This window comes from Ictidomys tridecemlineatus, chromosome 5 (assembly GCF_052094955.1).
Source record: "Ictidomys tridecemlineatus isolate mIctTri1 chromosome 5, mIctTri1.hap1, whole genome shotgun sequence".
NCBI lineage: Eukaryota > Metazoa > Chordata > Mammalia > Rodentia > Sciuridae > Ictidomys > Ictidomys tridecemlineatus.
In genome coordinates this window covers 29,644,339-29,666,746 of record NC_135481.1, presented here as the reverse complement: position 1 = coordinate 29,666,746, position 22,408 = coordinate 29,644,339, and the positions used below count along the sequence as shown (strand labels likewise).

Here is a 22,408-nt window from a genome sequence, read left to right as displayed (position 1 = left end):
TTCAGTCTAAGGAAGGGTAGTAATGCCCTCACTAGCTGACCTGTGTATTCCAGTCTGCTTGGAGACACTTCTACAGTCACATTGGATGTAGCAGCACAGGGCAACGAGAGGATCCCAGGCCCCATATTTGACAACTTAATGCCTTTCTGATTACATGCACACAAACTACCTGTAGTTATCAACTGGCCCACCAGATCAATTTTACTGAAAAAGGCACATGGACTAGCAAAGAAAAGCATGTTACACCTTTTGGCAGTTATAATAATCACTGGTAATAAATTGAATTTCTGATTTACAAAATAGTCTCTTGTAATTCTGGTTAATATAACCTGGTTTCCTAACAGTACTTTACAAAATAGGTTTTGGGCCTTCAGAACTGAAAATCAATTCTTGGTCCTTGGTGAATTATACTGTAGGGTAACATTAACCAAAAGTCAGGCACTATAGAAACACCTATATTTTACTGCTTTTTACCATTAGCAAATAGTACATTGATAAAAATAGTTACCTGAAGGTAAGTTTTGTTTTAAAGACGGCTTGCCCCTGCAGACCAGTACCTTGTCTTATAAAAAGATGATTGTGGTCACCCTGCAGTGGGGCTTTGTACACATCAAACACTTCATTGCCTAAATGCAGGGACATGCTGAAGAGAAAAAACACTTCACATGTTAAAGTCACAAAGCTTTCATGATACACTTCACTAAAAATCTGAATTCAGTTGCTGCTCTTTCTTTACATAATTCACAAAGAATGAAGAGAATAAAGAAGTTATATGTTATATATTATTTTAAAAAAATGGCTGACTACACAGGAGTAACACCTGCTGTGGTGTTTGCCCAGCCTCTACCATGTTCCCAGGAAAAGATAATTGGGCTGAGGGAGCAGTCTAACTTTTCCAAATAAGATGATTACATTTTGGCATACTCTTAATGTTTTCCACCAGTCTATATGACCTCCAACTACCTATTTATTTCTCTCAGGTTTTCTATGTAATCACAGGAAATAACTAATGGAAACTCAAGGTAGCCCTGAGTCGGGTATGGTGGTGCATGCCTAAAGACCCAGCTAATCTAAAGGCTGGGGTAGGAGGATGGCTTGAGTAGTCTAGAGGCTTGAGGCCAGCCTAGGCAACACAGTGAGACCCCTATCTCTTTAAAAAAGAGAGAGAGCCCCCAATAAGATCCTACTCCATAACTTGCTCCTTCTTAGCCCATTCTGGGGATTTCAATAATCTTCAGGCATGTTGTGCTCACCTCCCATCTGACCACTTGACTATCCGAGCATTGCTTTCTTTAATTTCATTTCCTTCTTCATCTCGGCGTATCCTCCATCTTATGGTATTTTCTACCTGTTGTAAAATACATATGCCTTAGAAAACTATAGTTCAACTGCCTTCAAGCCTTTTTTCTCAAAAGACTCATGATCTTAAAAGAAGCACACATAGGTAGTGACAGAGAAAGAGACAATGTTGAGACCATCTTACTTTAATCACCTAAAGTGGTATGTAAAAAAAAAACAACAGGAAAAAAAAATAAGCTTATCTGAATTTCTAAGTTCCCCATATCAGAAACAGAGGATCTGAGCAGATACAAATCTCCAGCAGCCCTGGAATAATTTAAGAGCAACAGTTGAGAGCTGTGAGGGCAGGAGATAAAACTTGAGCCAGCACGTCAAATTTAGAGCTAAGATCCTTACAAGTAAGTTGTCTCACTGAACTAAGAACTCTAGAAGTGAGACCAAAAAACTTGGCCAACTTGCCCAACAAATGGGGAAGCTCTGGCAGCTGGGGTGTGGCTCAGCAGCAGAGTGCTTGCCTCTCATGTGGGAGACACTGGATTCGATTCTCAGCACCACATTTAAAAAGTAAATAAACTAAATAAAGATAGATACTGTGTCTATGTATAACTAAAAAATATTTTTAAAAATTTGTGGGGAAGCTCCCAGCATTGCTAAGGCCGGCATTACGTGTATGTACCACTATATCTGCTATTAATTAACTCTTTTAAGACTGGTAAAATCTAAGAAAATCAAAACCCCAGATTTGAATAGGTTGAGAGACAAATTTTGTATTACCGCATAGTGTTTCCCACCAGATAGATTTAGAAAATGAGAACCACTACTAATGAAATAAAAAATTCAGTGAGGCTGGGCGCAGTGGCATATGCCTATAATCCCCATGACTAGGGAGGTGGAAGGAGGATGGGACGTTCAGCCTCAGCAACTTAGAGAGATCCTGTCTCAAAATAAAAAGTAAAAAAAAAAAAAAAAAAAAAAAAAAAAAGGGCTGGGGACATGGTTCAGTGGGAAAGCCCCCTGTGGATTCAATCCCCAGACAAAAAACAACTCAGTGAGTCTTCCAGGAAAATACAGCACATTTAATTCATGAAATTTATTACTGATATATCCTAGAAACCCACTAAAATACCAGTAAAGAACAAAAAAAGGGGGAGGGTACACTTATAAGGTTAAAAAGAATAAGAATGAACAAAAAGAAGCCAACATTTGAAAACTGACCACACTTCCCTATTCCTCCACCATCAACCATAAAAACAGCTCTTCTCATTCCCAGTTAGATATTTTGGATCTCCACTATGTTAAATATCAATGTCTTTGCATATGTGTCTTAATGGTTTGCTTCCAGTTTTTCCCCTCCTTATTCATTCATCGCTAAATAAGCAAATATAAAGTCAGCTGATTAAAGGTCTCAATAACACTCTGGAATTAGATATCATATCTGAGATTTGTGTCAAAATAGTCTGGGGGATGCCAGGCACAGTGGCACACTCCTATAATCCCAGTGGCTCAGGAGTCTGAGGCAGGAGGATCACGCTTTCAAAGCCAGCCTCAACAATTTAGTAAGGCCTTAAGCAATTCAGCAATACCCAGTCTCAAAATAAAATATAAAATAAGGGCATAGCTCCAGTTTAAGTGCCCCTGGGTTCAATCCCTAGTACCAATTTTTAAAAAAATGTCCGAGGAAGGTAAGTATCAAGACAGATGAAACAAGATTATTCAATTTGACAATTGTTAAAGTGAGTGATGGGCACATGAGAACTCATTATACTTTTTGCCTTATATATTTTTGAAATTTTCCTTAATAAGGAATTAAAACAATTTGTCACTATTTACTTGTTTTCCCTCTCATAAAAAATAGGTTGTCCACCTATAAGTATATATACTGGCATTATTAACTGAGAAGCCATTTTGAAAAATGCTTGCTTTCTTTTTCCTTTTTATATAGCTGGGGATTGAACCCAGGGATTCTTACATGCTAAACAAGTGCCCTACTTATGAGCTATATACATTTCCAGTCTTTCTACTCAATAAAGTGATTCAAATAATAATAATTAAAACACACTGCTAAGTCTTGTCCTATTGGAATGAAAGACACATGAAAGTATTTCTAAAGATGACCTCAAAGAGGTACATAATCTGTACCTGATTGCTTGTTGATTAAAGAATTAACTACTTAATCAACTAACTCTTTTTGACCTAGGAGACTGGAAGGGTGGCAGGGGCAAGGATGGTATTAGGGGTTCAACCCAGTGGTGCTTTTCCACTGAGCTACAAAAATTCCCAGACCTTTTTATTTTTCAAGATGGGGTCTTGCTAAATTGCTAAGGCTGACATGTGTATGTGCCATTATATTAGCTACCAATTAACTCAAGACTGGTAAATCTGGTGTTAAACATTAATCAAGAATGTTGTGGCTCAGCGGTAGAGCCTCACACATGCGAGACCTCAGCACCACATACAAAAATAAACAAGTGAAATAAAGATGTTGTGTCCAACTACAAGTAAAAAATAGAAAGAAAAGAAAAGAAAGAAAGAAAGAAAGAAAGAAAGAAAGAAAGAAAGAAAGAAAGAAATGAAGGGTAGTGAGGCACATGCCCATAATCCTAGCAACTTGGGAAGCTGAGGCAGGAAGCTCTCAAGCGCAAGGCCAGCGTGGAAAACTTCTTGAGATTAAAAGGGCTGGCTCAGTGGTAGTGCCCACCGCCCCCCAACCCCACCCCAGTTCAATCCTCAGTACAAGGCAGGCAGGCAGGCAGGCAGGCAGGCAGGCAGGCAGGAAGAAAGGAAGAAACAAAAGGTCCATGGTTCTTTTTGTTTTAATCACACACCCAGGTTCTAAAAGACAGTAGTCTACATTAAATACTGATATATTGTACTCTGAAGCACTGAGGCTTTAGAGTAAGGTATTTATTTCCAAATTCTGATGCCCACAATGGAATATATAAAAGATACATTGATACTTGCTATTACATTATGACAGATACAAAAAAGAAAAAATGCAAAAATAAATGAATAGATAAAAAGTAAATAAATTTATAAAAAGGATAGAAACAATGAAAAACAGTAGAATAAGGCCAGAGGCATTAAAAGAGCCATGGGAAATTAATATTGCTAATCACAACTGAATACATACATACATATCCTCCAAAGAAATATTAACAGATGGGCCAATGGTTAAAGGGTAGTGGAGGGAGGATAGCACACACACAAAAAAACCCACGATCTAAGGAGTAGCTCTATTAATTGTGTGATCTTAAGCAAATCACTGGCATTAGTTTAATCTCCATTTTCTTATTTGATTTGCATTTCCATTAAGAAGAGAAGCAGTGTCGGTTGTAGTGGTGCATGCCTGTAAACCCAGCAGCTCAGGAGGCTGAGAAGAAGAATCACAAGTTCAAAGGCAGCCTCAGCAAGTTAGCAAGGACTTAAGCAACTTAGAGACCTTGTATCTAAATAAAATAAAGAAAGGGATGGGGATATGGTTCAGTAGTTGAGTGCCCCTGTGTTCAATCCTCAATACCAAAAAATAAAAGAGAGAGAGAGAGAGAGAGAGAGAGAGAGAGAGAGAGAGAGAGAGAGAGAGAGAGAAGCAGTGAAGCCTCATTGAAAAGCTTGGGAAGGCCTATACCCCTTGCTCAAAATTATTTAGGTACTTGATCTACCACACTTGGACAGATGGTATTAGTAGAAATGTAAAAACTCAACTTCCTGAACTCTAAAAATGCCAAACTGCCCCTTCTTAACACTGAAATACCATGTACAATATCCACTGGCAAATAAAAAACTTATGAGAAATTCTTCAGATTTAAGAATTAAAATGTGGCCTTAGCGGGTCTAATTTGAGTAAAGTGTCCTTGCCGGGATGGTGCCTAGATGCCAGGTTGAAATATTATATTTTGTAAAAAGAGCTGAAATAACAGGAGTTCGTTCATAGACCATTTCTGTGCAACAAGAAATAAAAGCATTGCAACTGTGGAATGAAATAGAAACTCGGCATCCTGGATTGGCTGATGTTAGAAATCAAGTGATATTTGCAGTTCATCAAGAATATGTAGAGCTGGAAGACAAGCTCCTCCTCCTTCACCCAGGAGACAAAATTGTCATTATCCCCCCCATTAGTGGAGGGTAGTGCTTTTGAACTATCTAGAAAAGATATGGACAAAGTTGAAGAGACATCTAAAGACATAATAAAATTTACTGCTGAGAAACTTTCTGTGGATGATGTCTCCCAGTTAGTGACATCTCCTCTCTGTGGGGCAATATCCCTATTTGTAGGGACTACAAGAAATAACTTTGAAGGAAAAAAAGTCATTAGCTTAGAATATGAAGCATATCTACCAATGGCAGAAAATGAAATCAGAAAAATTTGTAGTGACATTAGGCAGAAATGGCCAGTGAAGCACATAGCAGTGTTCCATAGACTTGGTTTGGTTCCAGTGTCTGAAGCAAGCATAATTATTGCTGTGTCCTCAGCCCACAGGGCTGCATCCTTGAAGCTGTCACCTATGCCATTGACACTTTAAAAGCCAGGGTGCCCATATAGAAAAAGGAACTATATGAAGAATCATCATCATCTTGGAAAAGAAACAAAGAATGCTTTTGGGCAACCAACAGTTAATCACTTATGTTTTTTTCGAGCACTGAATCCTAAATTTAGTAAACTTCTATTGTTGATCACATTTTGATCTTTCTTCTCCACAGTTTACTGAAGTTTACTGAAGCACAGGTTATACCTGTGGGACAAATGGCAAAAAAGAAAGCAAAATACGTGGGTATGTAGGATGAGGGATTACTTGGGGCTAGCAATAGGGAAGAACTGTGATAACTGAGAGATGTCTATGGAGATATCCCTCATGACTAATTTTCAATTGAAACTCAAATTTCATTGAAGTATGGCCCCCTCCTCACTATTTCCATACCATTGCATTGATGGTGTTAATATCAGGGTGTATATTGGAAATATTGGTCAAACTGGAAAGTCATTGTCAGTTTTGATATTGTATGTTATATATTTTCAGAACATACATATTTAAAAAAAATAAACCTAAATAAACCCATGGTCTTCAAAAGTTAAAAAAAAAAATTTTAAATGTATAGCTCCAGTTTCAGCATCATGGATTGAACTGCTTCTTTTTTCTTGGTACAACTCAGCTCTAACATATCTACTTAAGCTATACCCTCCTTACTTAGAAGAAGATCAGAGGCTTTCCCTGGATAGAGATAATGAGACAGTAAAGGGTATCAAAAAGAACATAAAGGGGAATTTAGTACAATAAAATTGCCTTTTCACAGATCAAGAGGAATGACTGAAAGCGCACAAAAAGAGAAAAGGACACGTAAGGAAGTGTTAGGTACTAGTAATACACTCTCCTTTCATATGTGATTTAACTATAGATTAAAGAGTCTGAAGAATTTCCTCCTAAGGAAGTTGCTAAAACTTTTACCATAGTACATCTGAAAGTAGTTCTAAATATTTATCTACAGTACTATTAATCTGAAGGAAGCAGACACCAAAAAGAATTAATAGCAAGAAAATTATAAACCAGTAACATTTTTACAAAGAAAAGAATATATTTTCTTCCTTTAAAAAAAAAAAAAAGGCAGACAATTCATTTGGTTGCAAGAAAAAGAAATAAAAAAATAAAAAAATAAAATCATTTTCAAAAGCAAGTCTCACCAGACATATAGGCCGATGCCTATAATCCCAGCTACTAGGGAGGCCAATTCAGAAGGACTACAAACTCAAGGCCAGTCTCAGTAATTTAGTGAGATCTTGTCTCAAAGTAAAAAAATAAAAAGGGCTGAGGATGTAGTTCAGTGGTAGTGTGCTCCTGGTACTGGGGCTCAATACCCAGTACCAATAACAGAAGAGTAAAGTATGAAATGGTACCTTTAATTTTAACCTGGTTCTCCCTTCTTCATCCAGCATTTCCTCATCTTCAAATTCATCTTCATAATACTGAGGATCAAAAGGTCTAAAAATTGTTTTTTTTAAATGTAAACTATTAATCATATTTTATAAAGAATATTACTGTTATATATAATGATATATATTATTAATATACACCATTATACCCCAAAAAAATCAAAATAAAATTTCAAAAATTATAATGGTCAAATGACTCCATGCTCAACTTCAAGGAAGTTTTCAAATTACCATAACTTCTTAAAATTTGGAGTTAATATATATTATTTGAAATAAAGTAAAAGTAAAGTTAAATGTTCAAAATATTTTTTATTCTTATGGAAATCTTCCAAAGAATAGGCCATGCTACTCTAACTTTCCACATCATTTTGCTTAGGGGAAAAAAACATTTATCACACAAGAACTCGACAGTTAACTAAGATTACCTATAAGTAATGTTCAACTGTCCCTAACTATTATTAGCTTTTCTGTATCAACAATAGCTAATACAGTGGATATTTGTAGTTTCTCTAGCAAGTTTCATCACCCTCAATTTCAGTTTTTTTAGGGCTCACGAATTTTAAAGTATCTTGAATTTTGATGCCTATTAATTCATAAGCAAATTAAAATTTTAAATAATCACAAGCATCAAAAGTCTTCCTTATTAGTAATCCATAATTTTTCTACATCAGGATGTTTGATTTGAGATATACAACCAGTTTTCCATTTCTATCATTGGCCAACTCAATGTATAATGAGAAAACTATCAACACTCCACATATTGCTATTCAACATCCAGAAAAAATTTTTAATTAATTCCCTTACCTGGGCTCTACACTGAGAAAGTTGGGCAGTTTAACAAAATATAAGTCATTTCCTAAATCAGTGTTTACTTTGGGTATTTCTACTTCTATTCTGGTCTCAGGAATTGGTTCCTCCTCCTGTTGATCCTGAGGCAATCCATTTTCATCCTAGTGAAAGAGTCATAGAATTTTAGAGCTTTCGGAGACCTTATTGACTCCCTAGTTGTCCTTCACACTTTATTCAGGTAAGCAAGAAACATTTTTGGATATCACTTTAGGGCAAAAGCAGTCCTAAGGGCTGGGAATATAGCTCAATTGGTATAGTGCTTGCCTTGTATGCACAAGGCCCTAGGTTTGATCTCCAGCACCATTTAAAAAAAAAAAAAAAAAAGCAGTCCTAAACCCTATCCCTACTCAATTACCCCCAAAACACCTTAGGGGAAACAAAGCCATCAGTACAAGAAAAATATTTCATTTATGAAAAATTTATCTTCCAAATAATCATCAACAAAGTATAGCTAGGGGCATAGTTCAGTGGGAGAGTGCTTGCCTGGCATGAGTGAAGCCTTGGATTCAATCCTCAGTTCCAGCCAAAAAAATTTTTAAAACCAGTATGAAAGTAATTATTACTTCAATATGAAGTCACTCTAGTAATCAAAGTCAAAGATACAGCATACATTTCTTTGCATGAGCAAGAAAAACAAAAGTCAGTGGTTCTCAGGTTACAGATCCAAACAAGACTTGCCCCCTAAGGCAAAGCACCACCTCATGTTGGGTGGTTATTTTTACTCCTCCTTAGAATCAAGAATTTCTACATAACTTAAGAAACTCATTTATTTATCTTATTTTCCTACTACGATTCATTTATCAACTTCCTCTTCCTGGAGTAAGAGAGACCCTTCATCTGAATTTTTTGTTACTTGTTTGTTTACTGGCAGTGCTGAGGATCAAACCTACAGGCATGCATGCTAGGCAAGCACTCTACTCCTGAACTACACCTCAGCCCACTTCTGAAACTTTTTCTTAATCTTAAATAAGGGGCTCAGCTCACATTAATCATTTTACTTACCACAGGTTGTCCTGGAGTAGGTGGTTTATCTTCTCCATCACTCCCTGAAGATATATCATCTGCACCTCCAAATAGATCCATGGTACCACTATTATCTTCAATGCAGAAAAAAAATTTACAGAATTAATATCTATAACTAAGATTCTTTAAAGCTGCTCACTTTAACATATCCCCAAGGTTTTTAAACTAGCACCAGAAAATCACCCAAAACACAACTCTGATCCTAGCCTTCAAAGATCTGACTAGCCTATGTGTGGGGAGGGAAGGCAAAGCTGCATAAGAGACATTTCTTTTTCCTTCTATTTTCTGCATACTTATTTATCCACTTTTCCTTAACTCCCCAGGACACCTAATGTTTCTTCTTGTCTAGTTGGAGCTTAAGCACTCTGTATAAGCCTGTTGTCTATACAAGTCCCTCAAGTTTCAAAATTGTATATTCATATCTGCAGGACCCATCTTCACAAGAACATTATCTAGGTGCAGGCAAAAAACAATGAATGATAATTCATATAAACCAATCAACAAAGGTGGGCCAGAAAGCAGACTACTTGAAATTGAGATTATAGAAGTTACACTTATTAACAATGACATGGACTAGGACATGGTTATTGAAAAAGGAGAAGCACATGGAAGGCCAGGATATTGACGGTTCATCTATATGATAAAATCAGCAAAATTAAATTCTATTCACCCATTCTCATGCAGTTAAAGGGAAAAATAGGTATGGAAATCACATACAAAAGAAATAATTAGGAGTACCTTTTGGCACCTCAGTGTCACTATCCGCTTCTGAATCAGATGCAATTGCATTCTTGCGTTTCATCCGTAACACCTCATCTTCACTGTCACTGCCTCTTGCTGATTCTAAAAGAGTATAATCAGAAATTTTGCATAATCCCAACTGTATCATAACTTTGAATTTTGTTCTAAAAGTAACATTGGAAATATACAAATTGTGGTACATCCACAAAATGAAACACAATTTAGCAATACATAAGAACTATTGAGGCTGGGTGCAGTGGTGCATGCCTGTAATCCCAGCAACTCAGGAGGCAGAGGCAGGAGGATCATAAATTCAAAGCCAGCCTCAGCAATTTAGGAAGGCACTAAGCAACTCAGAGCGACTCTGTCTCTAAATGAAATGCAAAATAGGACTGGGGATGTGGCTCAGTGGTGGTGTGTCCCTGACTTCAATCCCTGGTCTTATCCCCCACCCCCATACCACCACCCGTAAAAAAAAAAAAAAAAAAAAAAAAAAGAAGAAAAAGAAATAGTGATATACTTAATTTGGCTAAATCTCAAATGCATTTTAGTGAAAGAAGCTAATATAAAAAGGTTACAAACTCACTGTCTGATTCTATTTATACAGCTTTCTCTGAGACAAAAATATAGTGAAAGAACAGATCAGCAGGTGCAAGAGGTTAAGAGTGAGAGGATATGAGAACAAAAGGGATAGCATGAGGAAGTTTTTTAGGGTAATAGAACTATTCTGTATCCTGACTGGTGGTGGCCATAGAAATCTATACAACATGTTAGTTAACATTAATAAAACTGTATACACAGACTGAAAAAAGGGCTGGAGGTGTATCTTAGTGCTGTGCATTTGCCTAGCATGAGCAAGACCCTGGATTTGATCCTTAGCATCAGAAAAAAACAAAAGTATTTGAGTGTATGTATATAATAAAATGAACAAATGAAAAATCAACTTGCCAGCCTCAGCAATTTAGTGAAGCCCTGTCTCAAAAAATAAAAATTTATGACTCATTATAGAAGAAAAGCAATGTAAAATTACTAGAAAGGGGGGGAAAAAACAAATATATCACTATTTCTAGTTCTGGTACAATTGTTTACCTAAAAAATTCATGAAAATCCCTAAACCAATACAGAACTACCAAGAGTTAAACAAAATAAGTAGCTGTATTCTCTTCTACATGTCCTCAATCTTGACTTACTTTGCTGGTATGAAGAATGTACTGTATGAGTCTTAAAGATTCTGATAACACTACAAATAATCTACCTAATCTGAACTAGTTATTAAGTATTAATATAAGGGGTCTGGGGATATCTCACATGCACAAGGCCCTGGGTTCAATCCCCAGCACCACAAAAAGAAAGGAAGAAAGGAAGGAAGGAAGGAAGAAAGGAAGGAAGGAAGGAAGGAGGAAAGAGAGAAAAGTATTAATATAAGGCAGTCTGATATTCTACACAGACCTATACCTATATATCCATCTCTGGAAGTATTCTGCCTTCTCTCCTAATAATGCAAAAATATGTGTGTTTCTTTTTTCTTTTTCTTTTTTTTCTTTTTTAGTTGTTGATGGACACAATAACTTTATTTAATTAATTTATTTTTATGTGGTACTGAGAATTGAACCTAGTGCCACACACATGCTAGGCAAGCACTCTATCACTGAGTTACTGTCCCAGCTCTGAAAATGTGGTTTTGAATATTAATGAGGTATGTGGTCCAGGGAGAAAGATACCGCCATATTTAAACTCTCTAAGAAGATGGGAGGGCTGGGATTGTGGCTCAGCGGTAGAGCATTCGCCTAGCACAGGCGAGACCCAGGTTCGATCCTCAGCACCACATAAAAATAAAGGCATTCTGTTGTGTCCATCTACACCTAAAAAATAAATATTAAAAAAAAAAAAAAAAAAGATGGGATCAAGGACTGGGGTTGTGGCTCAGAGGAAGACTGCATGCCTAGCATGCATGAGGCACTGGGTTCAATCCTCAGCACCACACAAATATAAATTATAAATAAAATAAAGGTATTGTGTTCATCTACAACTAAAAAAAACAATAAAAAATAAAAAAGAAGATGGGATGAAAATGTAATTAATATAATTGACCACCTACAAAAATGAAGCAATCCAAATATTACTTCAGAAAGACTTCAACCTAATTAAGGTAACTTTTATATAAAAGAAACATGATCTCTATTTTTTTTATATATTCCAGATGAAGATGTCTTAACTTCAGCAGAATAGTCTAAATAATAATCATAAAAGGGAGATCCAGAAGCTAAAGTTAGTCTGTTTCCTGTAGTATTTAGGGAATGAGTGTCATGACCCCAAGCTTCATAGGGTAGGAATGCATGGGCCAAACAGGCAACAGCTCAACTATCTGTTGAGCTCATCAGTCATGTTTGCATTTTCTACACATTATGGTCCCCAGGCAAACTCCTGATTAGTATAATCTGGCATCTGCTGTAGATTTGCCCCTAGGGAAATACTATGCTCAGTGAGAAACCTGAAACAAATAATTTTGCAATTCAATTTTTATAATTAGTTTCTTACAAATTTGAGTGAATTCCTTGGAGTCTAATCACCTCTAGTTTATCAAATTTTGGATCTGAAAAAGCTAAGTTGGAACAGTGCCCTTATTTCAGCACAACTAACTTACAGGGATATTTCAACGGTCTTTCCCCCAGAAAAATCTTGTCTCACATGAGATGAGCTTTTTAGTTACCCATGGAAATGGCTCCAATTCAATTAATTATCTAGTTCCTCTAGTACTGTACATCTCTCTGAGACTACTATCTTTTTCTTTTCTTTTTTGTTGTTTTTTTTTAAACTTCTGATCTATCACCAATGAAAAGAAGGGGAAGAGATAGAATAAACAGGAAGACCTAAAAGAAGCAAATTTCATATAATGAGAAAATGTCAAAATGGAGGGACAGAAAGAAAAAAAGAGTAATGATGGAAATGAAAGAGAATGGGCCACTGCTATATCTGCAAGTTTCTAGTAAGTAATTTTGGTTCTCATAAGTGTATCACCTGATTTATGGTCCTGTTCCTCTTCGTCATCTGAATGCCTACGATCTTCATCTGAGGCCTGTGGCCTTTCATCATCAGAATTTTGCATTTTCTCCTCATCGGACATCTGTGGTCGTTCATCATCATCAGAATTCTGTTTCTCATCATCATTATCAGAAGCTGCTTGCCGCTCATCATCAGAATTAGCCTTTTCCTCCTCAGATAGCTGCGGTCTCTCATCATCAGAAAGCTGAGGCCTCTCCTCATCATCTGTGTTCTGCATTTTCTCATCATCATCAGAGTTTTGCAGTTTATCTTCATCAGAACCTTGTGCTCTCTCCTCATCATCAGAATTTTGTATCTTTTCATCATCTGACTGGTCACTTTTGTCTTCTCTGTCCCATTTTTCATCATCTGAATGTGCTTTTTCCGAACCTTCAGCTTCTGAGTGATGGCTCCCTCCATCTGATCTATGACCTTCATCTTCATCATCATTATGGGCTTCTGATCCGCTGTGCTGATCTACATCTGAAGGGTCATTGTCCTCATGGTCAGAACGCTCAGAGGCTTCTGATCTATTGTCTGACCTTTCAGAGTGATTATCACTGCCACTGTGATGAGAAGCTCCTTCATCCTCACTGTCATCTCCAAACAGTTCCTTATTATTTGGTTGTCCTGAATCACCTCTTTCATCTTGATCACTTTCACTTCCAGAGGCATTACTGCCAGAAGCAGCATTCTCTTGATCAGAATCTGAGTCAGATCCAGAATCAGAATCTATGATATAAACATAAGGTAACATAGGGTTATAAAAATATAAGGTAACATCAACCAAAAAGGGCAGAGTAAGGAACCCCAAAAGTTCATTCCAACATAACAGCCAGAAAGAAATCGGCAAAAACTATTAGAATCAACTTTCTCAGTACTCTGGAGACTAACTAAAAGTTGCAGGAACCTGGGGAATGCTTAGTTTAAAAAAAATTAGATGAATCTTAGTAAGAAAAAGAACTATTGGTATTTTAGCTTACCTGGTCCTGTTCCCTAGCTCAACTCTGCCTTGAAGATAACAGTCTACATTTCTGGTACAGGTGCCACTACTGGAGGAAAGAGAATGGACCTCATTCACAAAGAATTGAAATTGTTAGTTTTGACCCCTCTGGTGGCTCCCTGAAGAACTGGCTCAAAAAGTCGCCTTTATCTCACTTAACTTGAAACTCTCCCAGTGTTGACACAGCTACCTGGAGTTTGACCAAAGCATTAATAGGCAAATGTCCTAGTTGCCTCAGCCTGGGTCAATGGATAGCAGCTGGAACAAACAGTAGAATAACAAAAAACCTTGAGAGGAAAGGGCTATTTGCATAATGAAGAAAGAACTGAGAAGCTATACTAAGCGCTTACCCTCTTCAGGCTCTGCACAAGCAGGGAACGGGCAGGATTGTAAACTGCCTGGTTGAAAGCACGTTTAAATATTGAAAGCATGCCCCCAACACATACATAGAGCCAATCTGCAAAAAACAGGAGGTTTTTGGTGGGTCTTAGGCATTTAAGAAAATTCCTATCCAAACACTACTAACCACTAAGGAACAGAAACTTCAGTGGCAATATCCATCAAAATGTACAGATTTTACAAAATTAGTTGAAAAGAACCACTAAATAAATGAACAATTACTGTACAACAAACAGCAACAACAAATCCCATGGAGGAGGGAGAATGATTTGCTTGAGCTGTCATATTTTAATATACAAAATACCAGTTATCAATCAAAATAATAAGACATACAAAGAAACAAAGAATGGTCCATACGTAGGACTAAGGTTAGAAACTGTCCCTGAAATAAAAAATTTCCCTGAAGAACAGATATGAAAATGATGTATTACGAAACAGAATATTAATAGAGATAACTATGAAAAATAACTAAACTGAAATTCTGGAGTTGAAAAGTACAATAATTAAAATGAAAAAGTCACTAGAGAGGCTCAAGCAGTAAGAAAATAGTAAGCGGGCTGGGGATGTGGCTCAAGCGGTAGCGTGCTCGCCTGGCATGCGTGCGACCCGGTTCGATCCTCAGCACCACATACCAACAAAAATGTTGTGTCCACCGAGAACTAAAAAAATAAATAAATATTTTAAAAATTCTCTCTCTCTCTCCCCCCCCCACTCTCTCTTTAAAAAAAAAAAAAAGAAAAGAAAATAGTAAGCAATTCAGATTATCCAGCTTAAGAATCAGAAAAAAACAAAGCCTAAAAGACTTGTAGGGAAAAAAAAATTATACAAGGACACAAAGTACAAGAACATTCAAATAAAGGAATCCCAAAGATAAAGGAGAAGGAGGTAGAGAGGATATTTGAAGAAATGATGGCTGAAAATTTCCCTAATTTAATCTACATTTCCAAGTAGGATAAACTAAATAGATCCACACCTAGCCATATAGTTATCAAACTGCCAAAGACAAAGAATTTCCAAAGCATCAAAAGAGAAGTAAAGTATCCTACACAAGAGATCCCTAGTAAGGATAACAGCTAAAATTATGAAAGCCAAAAGGCATCCATTGAATGACATATTCCAAGTGCTGACATAAAAACTATTGATAAGGACAACAATAGATGGAACAATTGTATATTGCTAGGAATAATGTAAAATGGTTCAGTCACGGATTGGGTACATAGTTCAGTGGCTGAGCACGCTCTAGCCCTGGTTCAATCCTCTGATACCATTCCAATTTTAAAAAATGGGGGTGAGGGTGGGGTTGTAGTTCAGCAGTGGAGCACTCACCTAGCACATGTGGGGCCCTGGGTTCAATCCTCAGCACCGCATAAAAATAAATAAAATAAAGGTACTGTATCCAACTACAACTAAAAAAATACATTGCTGATGGGACTGCAAATTGGTATAGCCAATATGGAAAGCAGAATGGAGATTACTTGGAAAACTGGGAATGGAACCACCATTTGACCCAGCTATCTCACTCCTCAGTCCATACCCAAAGGACTTAAAAACAGCATATTACAGGGACACAATGTTTATAGCAGCACAATTCACAATAGCTAAATTGCAGAAACAACCTAGATGCCCTTCAGTAGATAAATGGATAAAAAAAAAATGTGGCATATATATTCAATAGAATACTACTCAGCATTAAGAGAATAAAATCATGGATGAAATTGGAGAATACAATGCTAAGTGAAGTTAGCCAAGCTCCCCAAAAACAAATGCCAAATGTTTTCTCTGACATAAGGAGGCTGATTCATAGTGGGGTAGGGAGGGGGAGTATGGGAGGAATAGAGGAACTCTAGATAGGGCAAAGGGGTTAGAGAGGAGGGAGGGGACATGGGGTTAGAAATGATGGTGGAATGAGATGGACCAACATTATCAAAAGTACATGTATGAAGACACAAATGGTGTGAATATACTTTGTATACGACCAAAGATATGAAAAATTGTGCTCTACATGTGTAATGTGAATTATAATACATTCTGCTGTCATATATAACAAATTAGAATAAAAAAATTTTTTAAAAAATGCTTAACCACTATAGAAAACAAGTTGGCCATTCCTCAGAGCCAAGCAAAGAATTACCTTATAACACCAAAATTCCACTCCTACTCAAAAGAATTGAAAACAGACACACAAACAAATGCTTATATGTAAATGTCCAGGATAGCATTATTCAAATGACCAAAAGGTATAAACAACCCAATGTCCATTAACAAACGACCGCTTTAACAAATTTGGGATATATATATAGAATGGAATATTGTTCAGTCATTGAAAAGAAATGGAGCCAGGTGCAGTGGCTCACGCCTGTAATCCCAGCAGCCTGAGAGGCTGAGGCTGAAGCAGGAGGATTGGGAGTTCAAAGCCAGCCTCAGCAAAAGCAAGGTACTAAGCAACTCAGTGAGACTCTGTCTCTAAATAAAATACATAAAACGCGGCCAGGGATGTGACTCAGTGGTCGAGTGACCCTGAGTTCAATCCATAGTAACACCCCCCCAAAAGTGCTTCAAAAACAGTATGCTAGGTGGAAGAGGGCAAACACAAAAGTTCACATTATGTGATTCCACTAAATGAAATTTTCAGAAAAAATAAAAAATAGATACAAAGCAAGTAGAGGGTGACAGGGGTTAGGGGAAGGAGCAAATGAGGAGTTAAGTACTTACTAGACATGAGGCTCTATTTTTGAACTAGAAGAGGTGGTGATTATACAGCATTATAAATGTTCAAAATACAAATGAATTGCTCACCTTAAATGACTAATTTTATTATGTGCATTTGTCCTAAATAAAAACAAACTGAAAAAATGAAGACATTCTCAGATTAACAAAAATTTAGAATCTGGCCAGGTGTGGTGGCGCACACCTGTAATCCCAGTGATTTGGGAAACCTAAGCAAGCTGGAGGCCAGTCTGGGAAACATGGTGAGACCTGTCTCAAGTTTTTAAAAAGTTTTAAAAAGGGCTGGGGATGTAGCCTAGTGGTAGGGCATCTCTGGGTTCAATCCCTAGTACTGGGGAACAGGGGAAGCAAAATGGCAGAAGTCCATCAATAATTATTTCTTTAAATGCAAATGGATTAAACTTTCCAATTAAAAAACTGAAATTAGCAGAATGGATTGAAAGTGATCCAAATACACACATTCGCTTACATACACACACACACACACACATATTATCTACAAGAGACTCACTTTTGAACTAAACACTCACATAGTTAAAAGTGAATGAGTGGAAAAAGATCCCACAAATAGTAACCAAAAGAGAGCTGTGACTGCTATACTAATATTAGACAAAATGGATTTTATAGCAGAAATTGTTACAAAAGACAAAAAGTGTGTTACAAAATGTTAAAAGGGTCAATCTATCATAAAGATGTAACAATTACATATAACCTAAAAACTGACAGAATTAAGGGGAGACGGGTAGATTGATAGACATAATAGTTGGGGAGACTTCAATATCCTTTCAATAATGGATAGAACAATTAGACAAAAGGTCAATAAAGAAATAGAGGAGAGGACTTAAACTGTGTTTGTGTTTTTGTTTTGTTACTGGTGATTGAGCCCAGGGTGATTTGCCACTGAGCTACATCCCTAGTCTTTTATTTTATTTTAAGATGGTCAAAGTTGCCAAGGCTGGCCTTTGAACTTTCAATCCTCCTGCCTCACTAGGATTACAAGTATGTGCCACTGCGCCTGGCTTAGTAAATTTTAAAAGTCTGAACTCTATTCCCTGATTATAATGGAAGGCAAGTAAAAATCAGTAACTGAAAGAAATAAGAAAAATTCACAATACATATAAATTAACAACATACTTTAGAAAAACTGAAAACTAAGGAAAAAATCACAAGGGAAATTAGAAAATATATGAGATGAATGAAAATGAAAACACAGCATAACAACACATAAGTGATACAGAAAAGGTGGTACCCTAAGGAAAATTTACAGCTATAAATACCTACATTAGAAAGGAAAACTTTCAAATCAACAACCTTAGGATTCAGAAAAATAAAACTAAACCCAAAACAAGTAGAAGGAAAGAAATAATAAAGATTAGCAAAGAGATAAATGAAATAGAGAATAGAAACACAATGAAAAGAAATCAATGAAAAATCAATGAGATTAAAAAGTTCATTCTTTGAAAACACCAACCAAATTGGCAAACCTTTAGCCAGACTGACAAGGAAAAAAGGCAGAAGACTCAAATTACTAAAATAAAGAATAAAAATGAGGACCTTACAAAAATAATGACTATACAAGAGTTCTATAAACAATTATATGCCAACAAACTAGAAAACTTAAATGAAATAGATTAATTCCCCAACGCACAGAAACTATTACAAATGATTCAAGATGAAATAGAAAATCTGAATAGACCTATAACAAGTAGTTTGAATCAGTAATAGGAAATCTTCCAACAAAGAAAAGCCCAGGACCAGATGGCTTTACTGGCAAATTCTATCAAAGGCTTAAAGAAGAATTAACACCTATCTTTCTCAATTCTGCCAAAAAACTGAAGTGGAGGGAACACTTTTTAACTTATTCCTGATGAGAAAACTAAGATATCATTAAGAAAACTACAAACAAATATCCCTTAAGAATACTAGTGCTAAAATTAATTTTAAAATACTAGCAAATCGAATCCAACAGCACATACACCGTAACTAAGTGGGATATATTTTAGCATCACAAGGACGGTTCAATATCTAAAAATCAATTAAAGTGGAACTTTATATCAAAAGTGAAGAAAAAAATTGTGATTTTTTAATTTTAATTTTTTATCTGCAAAAAAAAAATCTGATAAAATCAAACACACTTTCATTATAAAGCCACTCGACAAATATAGAAGGGAACTTTCTCAACCTGATAAAGAGCATCTACAAAAATCCCACAGCTAAAATCACAGTAATGATGAAAACCCAAATGCTTTCTCCTAAGGTCAGGAACAAAACAATAATTTCTACTTTCACCACTCTTAGCTGTGCAAATAATACTAGTAAGGGCAATTAGGTAAAAAAAAAGAAACAAAAGATATCCAAACTGGAAAGAAGTACAACTATTCACAGATGACATGATCTTTTATGTAGAAAAATCCTAAAAATCCACCAAAGAATTGTTATAACTAATATATTCAGTATGGGTACAGGATGAAAAATCAACATATCAAAATCACTTGTATTTCTATACACCAGCAACAATCAAAAATAAAATTAAGAACAATTACACTTGTAATAGTATTCAAAAGAAAAAAAATAAGTCAGGCATTACAGATGCATGCCTGTAATCCCAGCAACTCAGAAGGCTGAGGCAGGAGGATCCTTAAAGTTTGAGGCCAACCTCAGCAACTTAAACCCAGTCTCAAAATAAAAAATAAAAAGGATTAGGTATCTAGCTCAATGGTAGAGTGCTCTGGGTTCAATCCCTAATACTACCACCAAACAAACAAAAAACATAATAATTTTAGTTCAGAAAGAGCAGGATTACACAAGAAAAATTACAAAACACTGTTGAAAGAATAAAGAAAGACCTGGCACATTTACACAAGAAACACATTGGGTCTAGATAGGAATTCTACCAATTGTTATCATGAAAAACTTGTCAGATGTAGTAATTTCCCACAACTCTCATAGTCCAGAGAAATGAAATATGCTAGGCATCAGAGCAATTACCCTGTTACAGTCCCACTATCTTCAGTATCAACAGCAATCTTCAAGGACAGCACACCAGACTTGGAAGTAAATCCTAGAGAATCCATTTATATAATAGTAAGATAGAAAAAAGCTGCAATGGACTTAGAAGAAGGTTAAAACTTTTTTAATTAAAAAAATATGAAATCCAGGGCTGGAAATGTAGCTCAGTGGTAAAATTCTTGCCTACCATGCATGAGGCCCTGGGTTGGAGCTCCACTACAGAAAAAAATAAATAAATAAAAGAAGAAAAAAGAAAACCAGGGAACCAACCATCTTTACACATCACTTCCTTTTACAATGAGTCTGCAACGGAAAATTGCAGGGTACATCTTATTAAATGATTGCTTCTACCCATCCAATTATTTATCAAATATGCACTAAGTATTAATGTAAACTAAGGGGGAGACTATATTTTAATCCCCAGCACTCAGTAAAGTAACTGGAATATGATATAGATCAATAAACAACTTCGTGTAAGTCATGAGAGAGCTCACATAGAACTGTGCCTTGAAGGAATGCAGATAAGAAAAAAACGAGGGTGAAAGTAATGAAACAAGAGTTAGTTTACGGGGCTCTATTCTTCCATACTTCCTAACTAGAATCTCCTGGATAACCGTCTGGGTAGCGCCCTCACGCTAGAATTCAGTTTTATGTACCTCCACCTAGTGCTCCCTTCACTACACTTTATAAAATTAAGTATAAGAAGTTGAAGAAAATAAACAAGTGTGTTGGGAGGGGGACAAAACAATGCACTTAGCTAAGGAAGAAATACATGTAGGTACACTACTTTGAGCATGGAGGATTGCAAGAATTCTGAACTTGGTCTTGGGCCCTTTTTCACTTCAAATTCTTTCTATTCATCTTTCAAATCCAAATTCCCACCATTTCCGTGGTAAAAAACTTCCATCCACCATAAACACACATCCATTCATTCGTTTCATCAGCAAATCTTTCATCACTCCTCTCCAAACAGACCCAATATGCTCCCCAAAAACTAATAACACAGACTAAGGAAATTCTGCCGTTTCTACACATTCTCCAAAGATACCCTACTTCCCGTGCATAACGCCTAACGCGTAGCTCCATCCTGGTCCCCTTCCCAGACCCCTCATCCAGACATCTCGTGCTCCCCACACACCAAGCTCTGGTTTCACTCCAGAGGACAGTTTGAGCCCCTTGGTAAACTCGTCTACCTCAAACCCGTAATCTTAAGCATCTCATTTACATTCATTCACAAACAACCCTTTCTCGCTGGCCTGTGCAAGGCAGGACAGAGCAAGACCCTAAAGTTCTTCCCTGGGCTGCGCAGGCTCGCCCGAGCCTCCATCACTGCCCCGAGCCCCTAGTACTCCCCAGGAACCGCATGCTCCTAAGTCACCAGAACCTGGAGGCGCAGACTCGGCGTTTGTCTCTCCATCCCCGCCCGCCGGGAGAGGATGGCACCGCCAGGAGTGCAGGGGGCGCTGAGGCAGGAGTGGAGGAAGCGCCTTCATGCTGGCGGTGCCGGAGCCTCCGCAGACCGGAACCGGACGGCTGACGGGCTCCCACCGCTCACCCCTCCTCCGAAGCCTAGCGGATCCCACCTTTACGCTCGGCTTCGCTTTCAGCGTCGCTCCCGAAGAGATCCTCCATATCCGCCATTGCCGCGCACCTCCACTGCTGCCTCAGCTGGGGGCGGCTCCGCGCCTCTCTTTACGACACGGAACCAACGAAACGCGACAGTGTCGCAAAGATTTGATTAAAGGACTTCTTTTCTACTGTGACCTAGTTTTCGCGTCCTCTCAGTAGGCAAGCTCCGCCCTTTCGTCAGTATCTGTGCCTGTAGGCGGGGATTCTTGTTCCGGGCGGGGACAGTGGGTGAAATTTGGGGCTCTCCGGAGAAGGGCCTCCGTCTGGGTTAAACCTACTCCTTGAGCAGACCTGAAGCTCTGGCTTGCATTCTTACCAGCGGCTCTCAAATGTCGTTGGTCTCAGAGCTTTTCTACCCTCTTAAAAATTGGAGGTTTCCAGAGACTTTTTTGCTATGTGGATTATAGCTATTGATATTTACTATAGTAATTAAAGCAGAAATATTTAAATATTCATTTAAAAATATGTGTAGCACCCCTGTAATCTTGTGGACTGGGGAGGCTGAGGCAGGACGTTCAAGTTCGAGGCCAGCCTAAGCAATTAAGCGAGACCCTGTTTCAAAATTTTAAAAAGGGCTGGGGGGATGTAGCTTAGTGGTAGGGTGCCTTAGGGTTCAATTCCCAGTACCACAAAATAAGTAAACATGTTAACAAATTGTTTTTCTAAACTTTAAATGATTGTTTTCTTTTTTAAAAAATTACAGATTTGAAGTTGTCTTTTAATATGTGACTTAAGACAGCTGAATTCTCATTCCTGATTCTGTA

At 37.2% G+C, this 22,408-nt stretch overlaps 1 protein-coding gene and 2 pseudogenes across 2 annotated transcripts in view; 2 read left to right on the top strand and 1 right to left on the bottom strand.

The window, feature by feature from the left end:
• Leo1 (LEO1 component of Paf1/RNA polymerase II complex) overlaps positions 1-21,756 on the bottom strand; it is a 31,184-nt gene extending 9,428 nt beyond the window's left edge. For both annotated transcript variants that reach the window (XM_005316581.4, XM_021726783.3), the window contains exons 1-8: positions 21,599-21,756; positions 12,854-13,609; positions 9,833-9,937; positions 9,074-9,168; positions 8,027-8,172; positions 7,187-7,271; positions 1,254-1,348; positions 509-643 (exon numbers count right to left, since the gene is read on the bottom strand). In XM_005316581.4, the coding sequence (XP_005316638.1) occupies positions 509-643; positions 1,254-1,348; positions 7,187-7,271; positions 8,027-8,172; positions 9,074-9,168; positions 9,833-9,937; positions 12,854-13,609; positions 21,599-21,656 (1,475 nt within the window). In that variant the 5' untranslated portion in view covers positions 21,657-21,756. The remainder of the gene's footprint in view (positions 1-508; positions 644-1,253; positions 1,349-7,186; positions 7,272-8,026; positions 8,173-9,073; positions 9,169-9,832; positions 9,938-12,853; positions 13,610-21,598) is intronic.
• On the top strand, positions 5,144-5,661 carry LOC144377738 (molybdopterin synthase sulfur carrier subunit pseudogene; annotated as a pseudogene).
• Positions 5,215-5,929, top strand: LOC101958615 (molybdopterin synthase catalytic subunit pseudogene; annotated as a pseudogene).
• Positions 21,757-22,408: the final 652 nt, after the last annotated feature.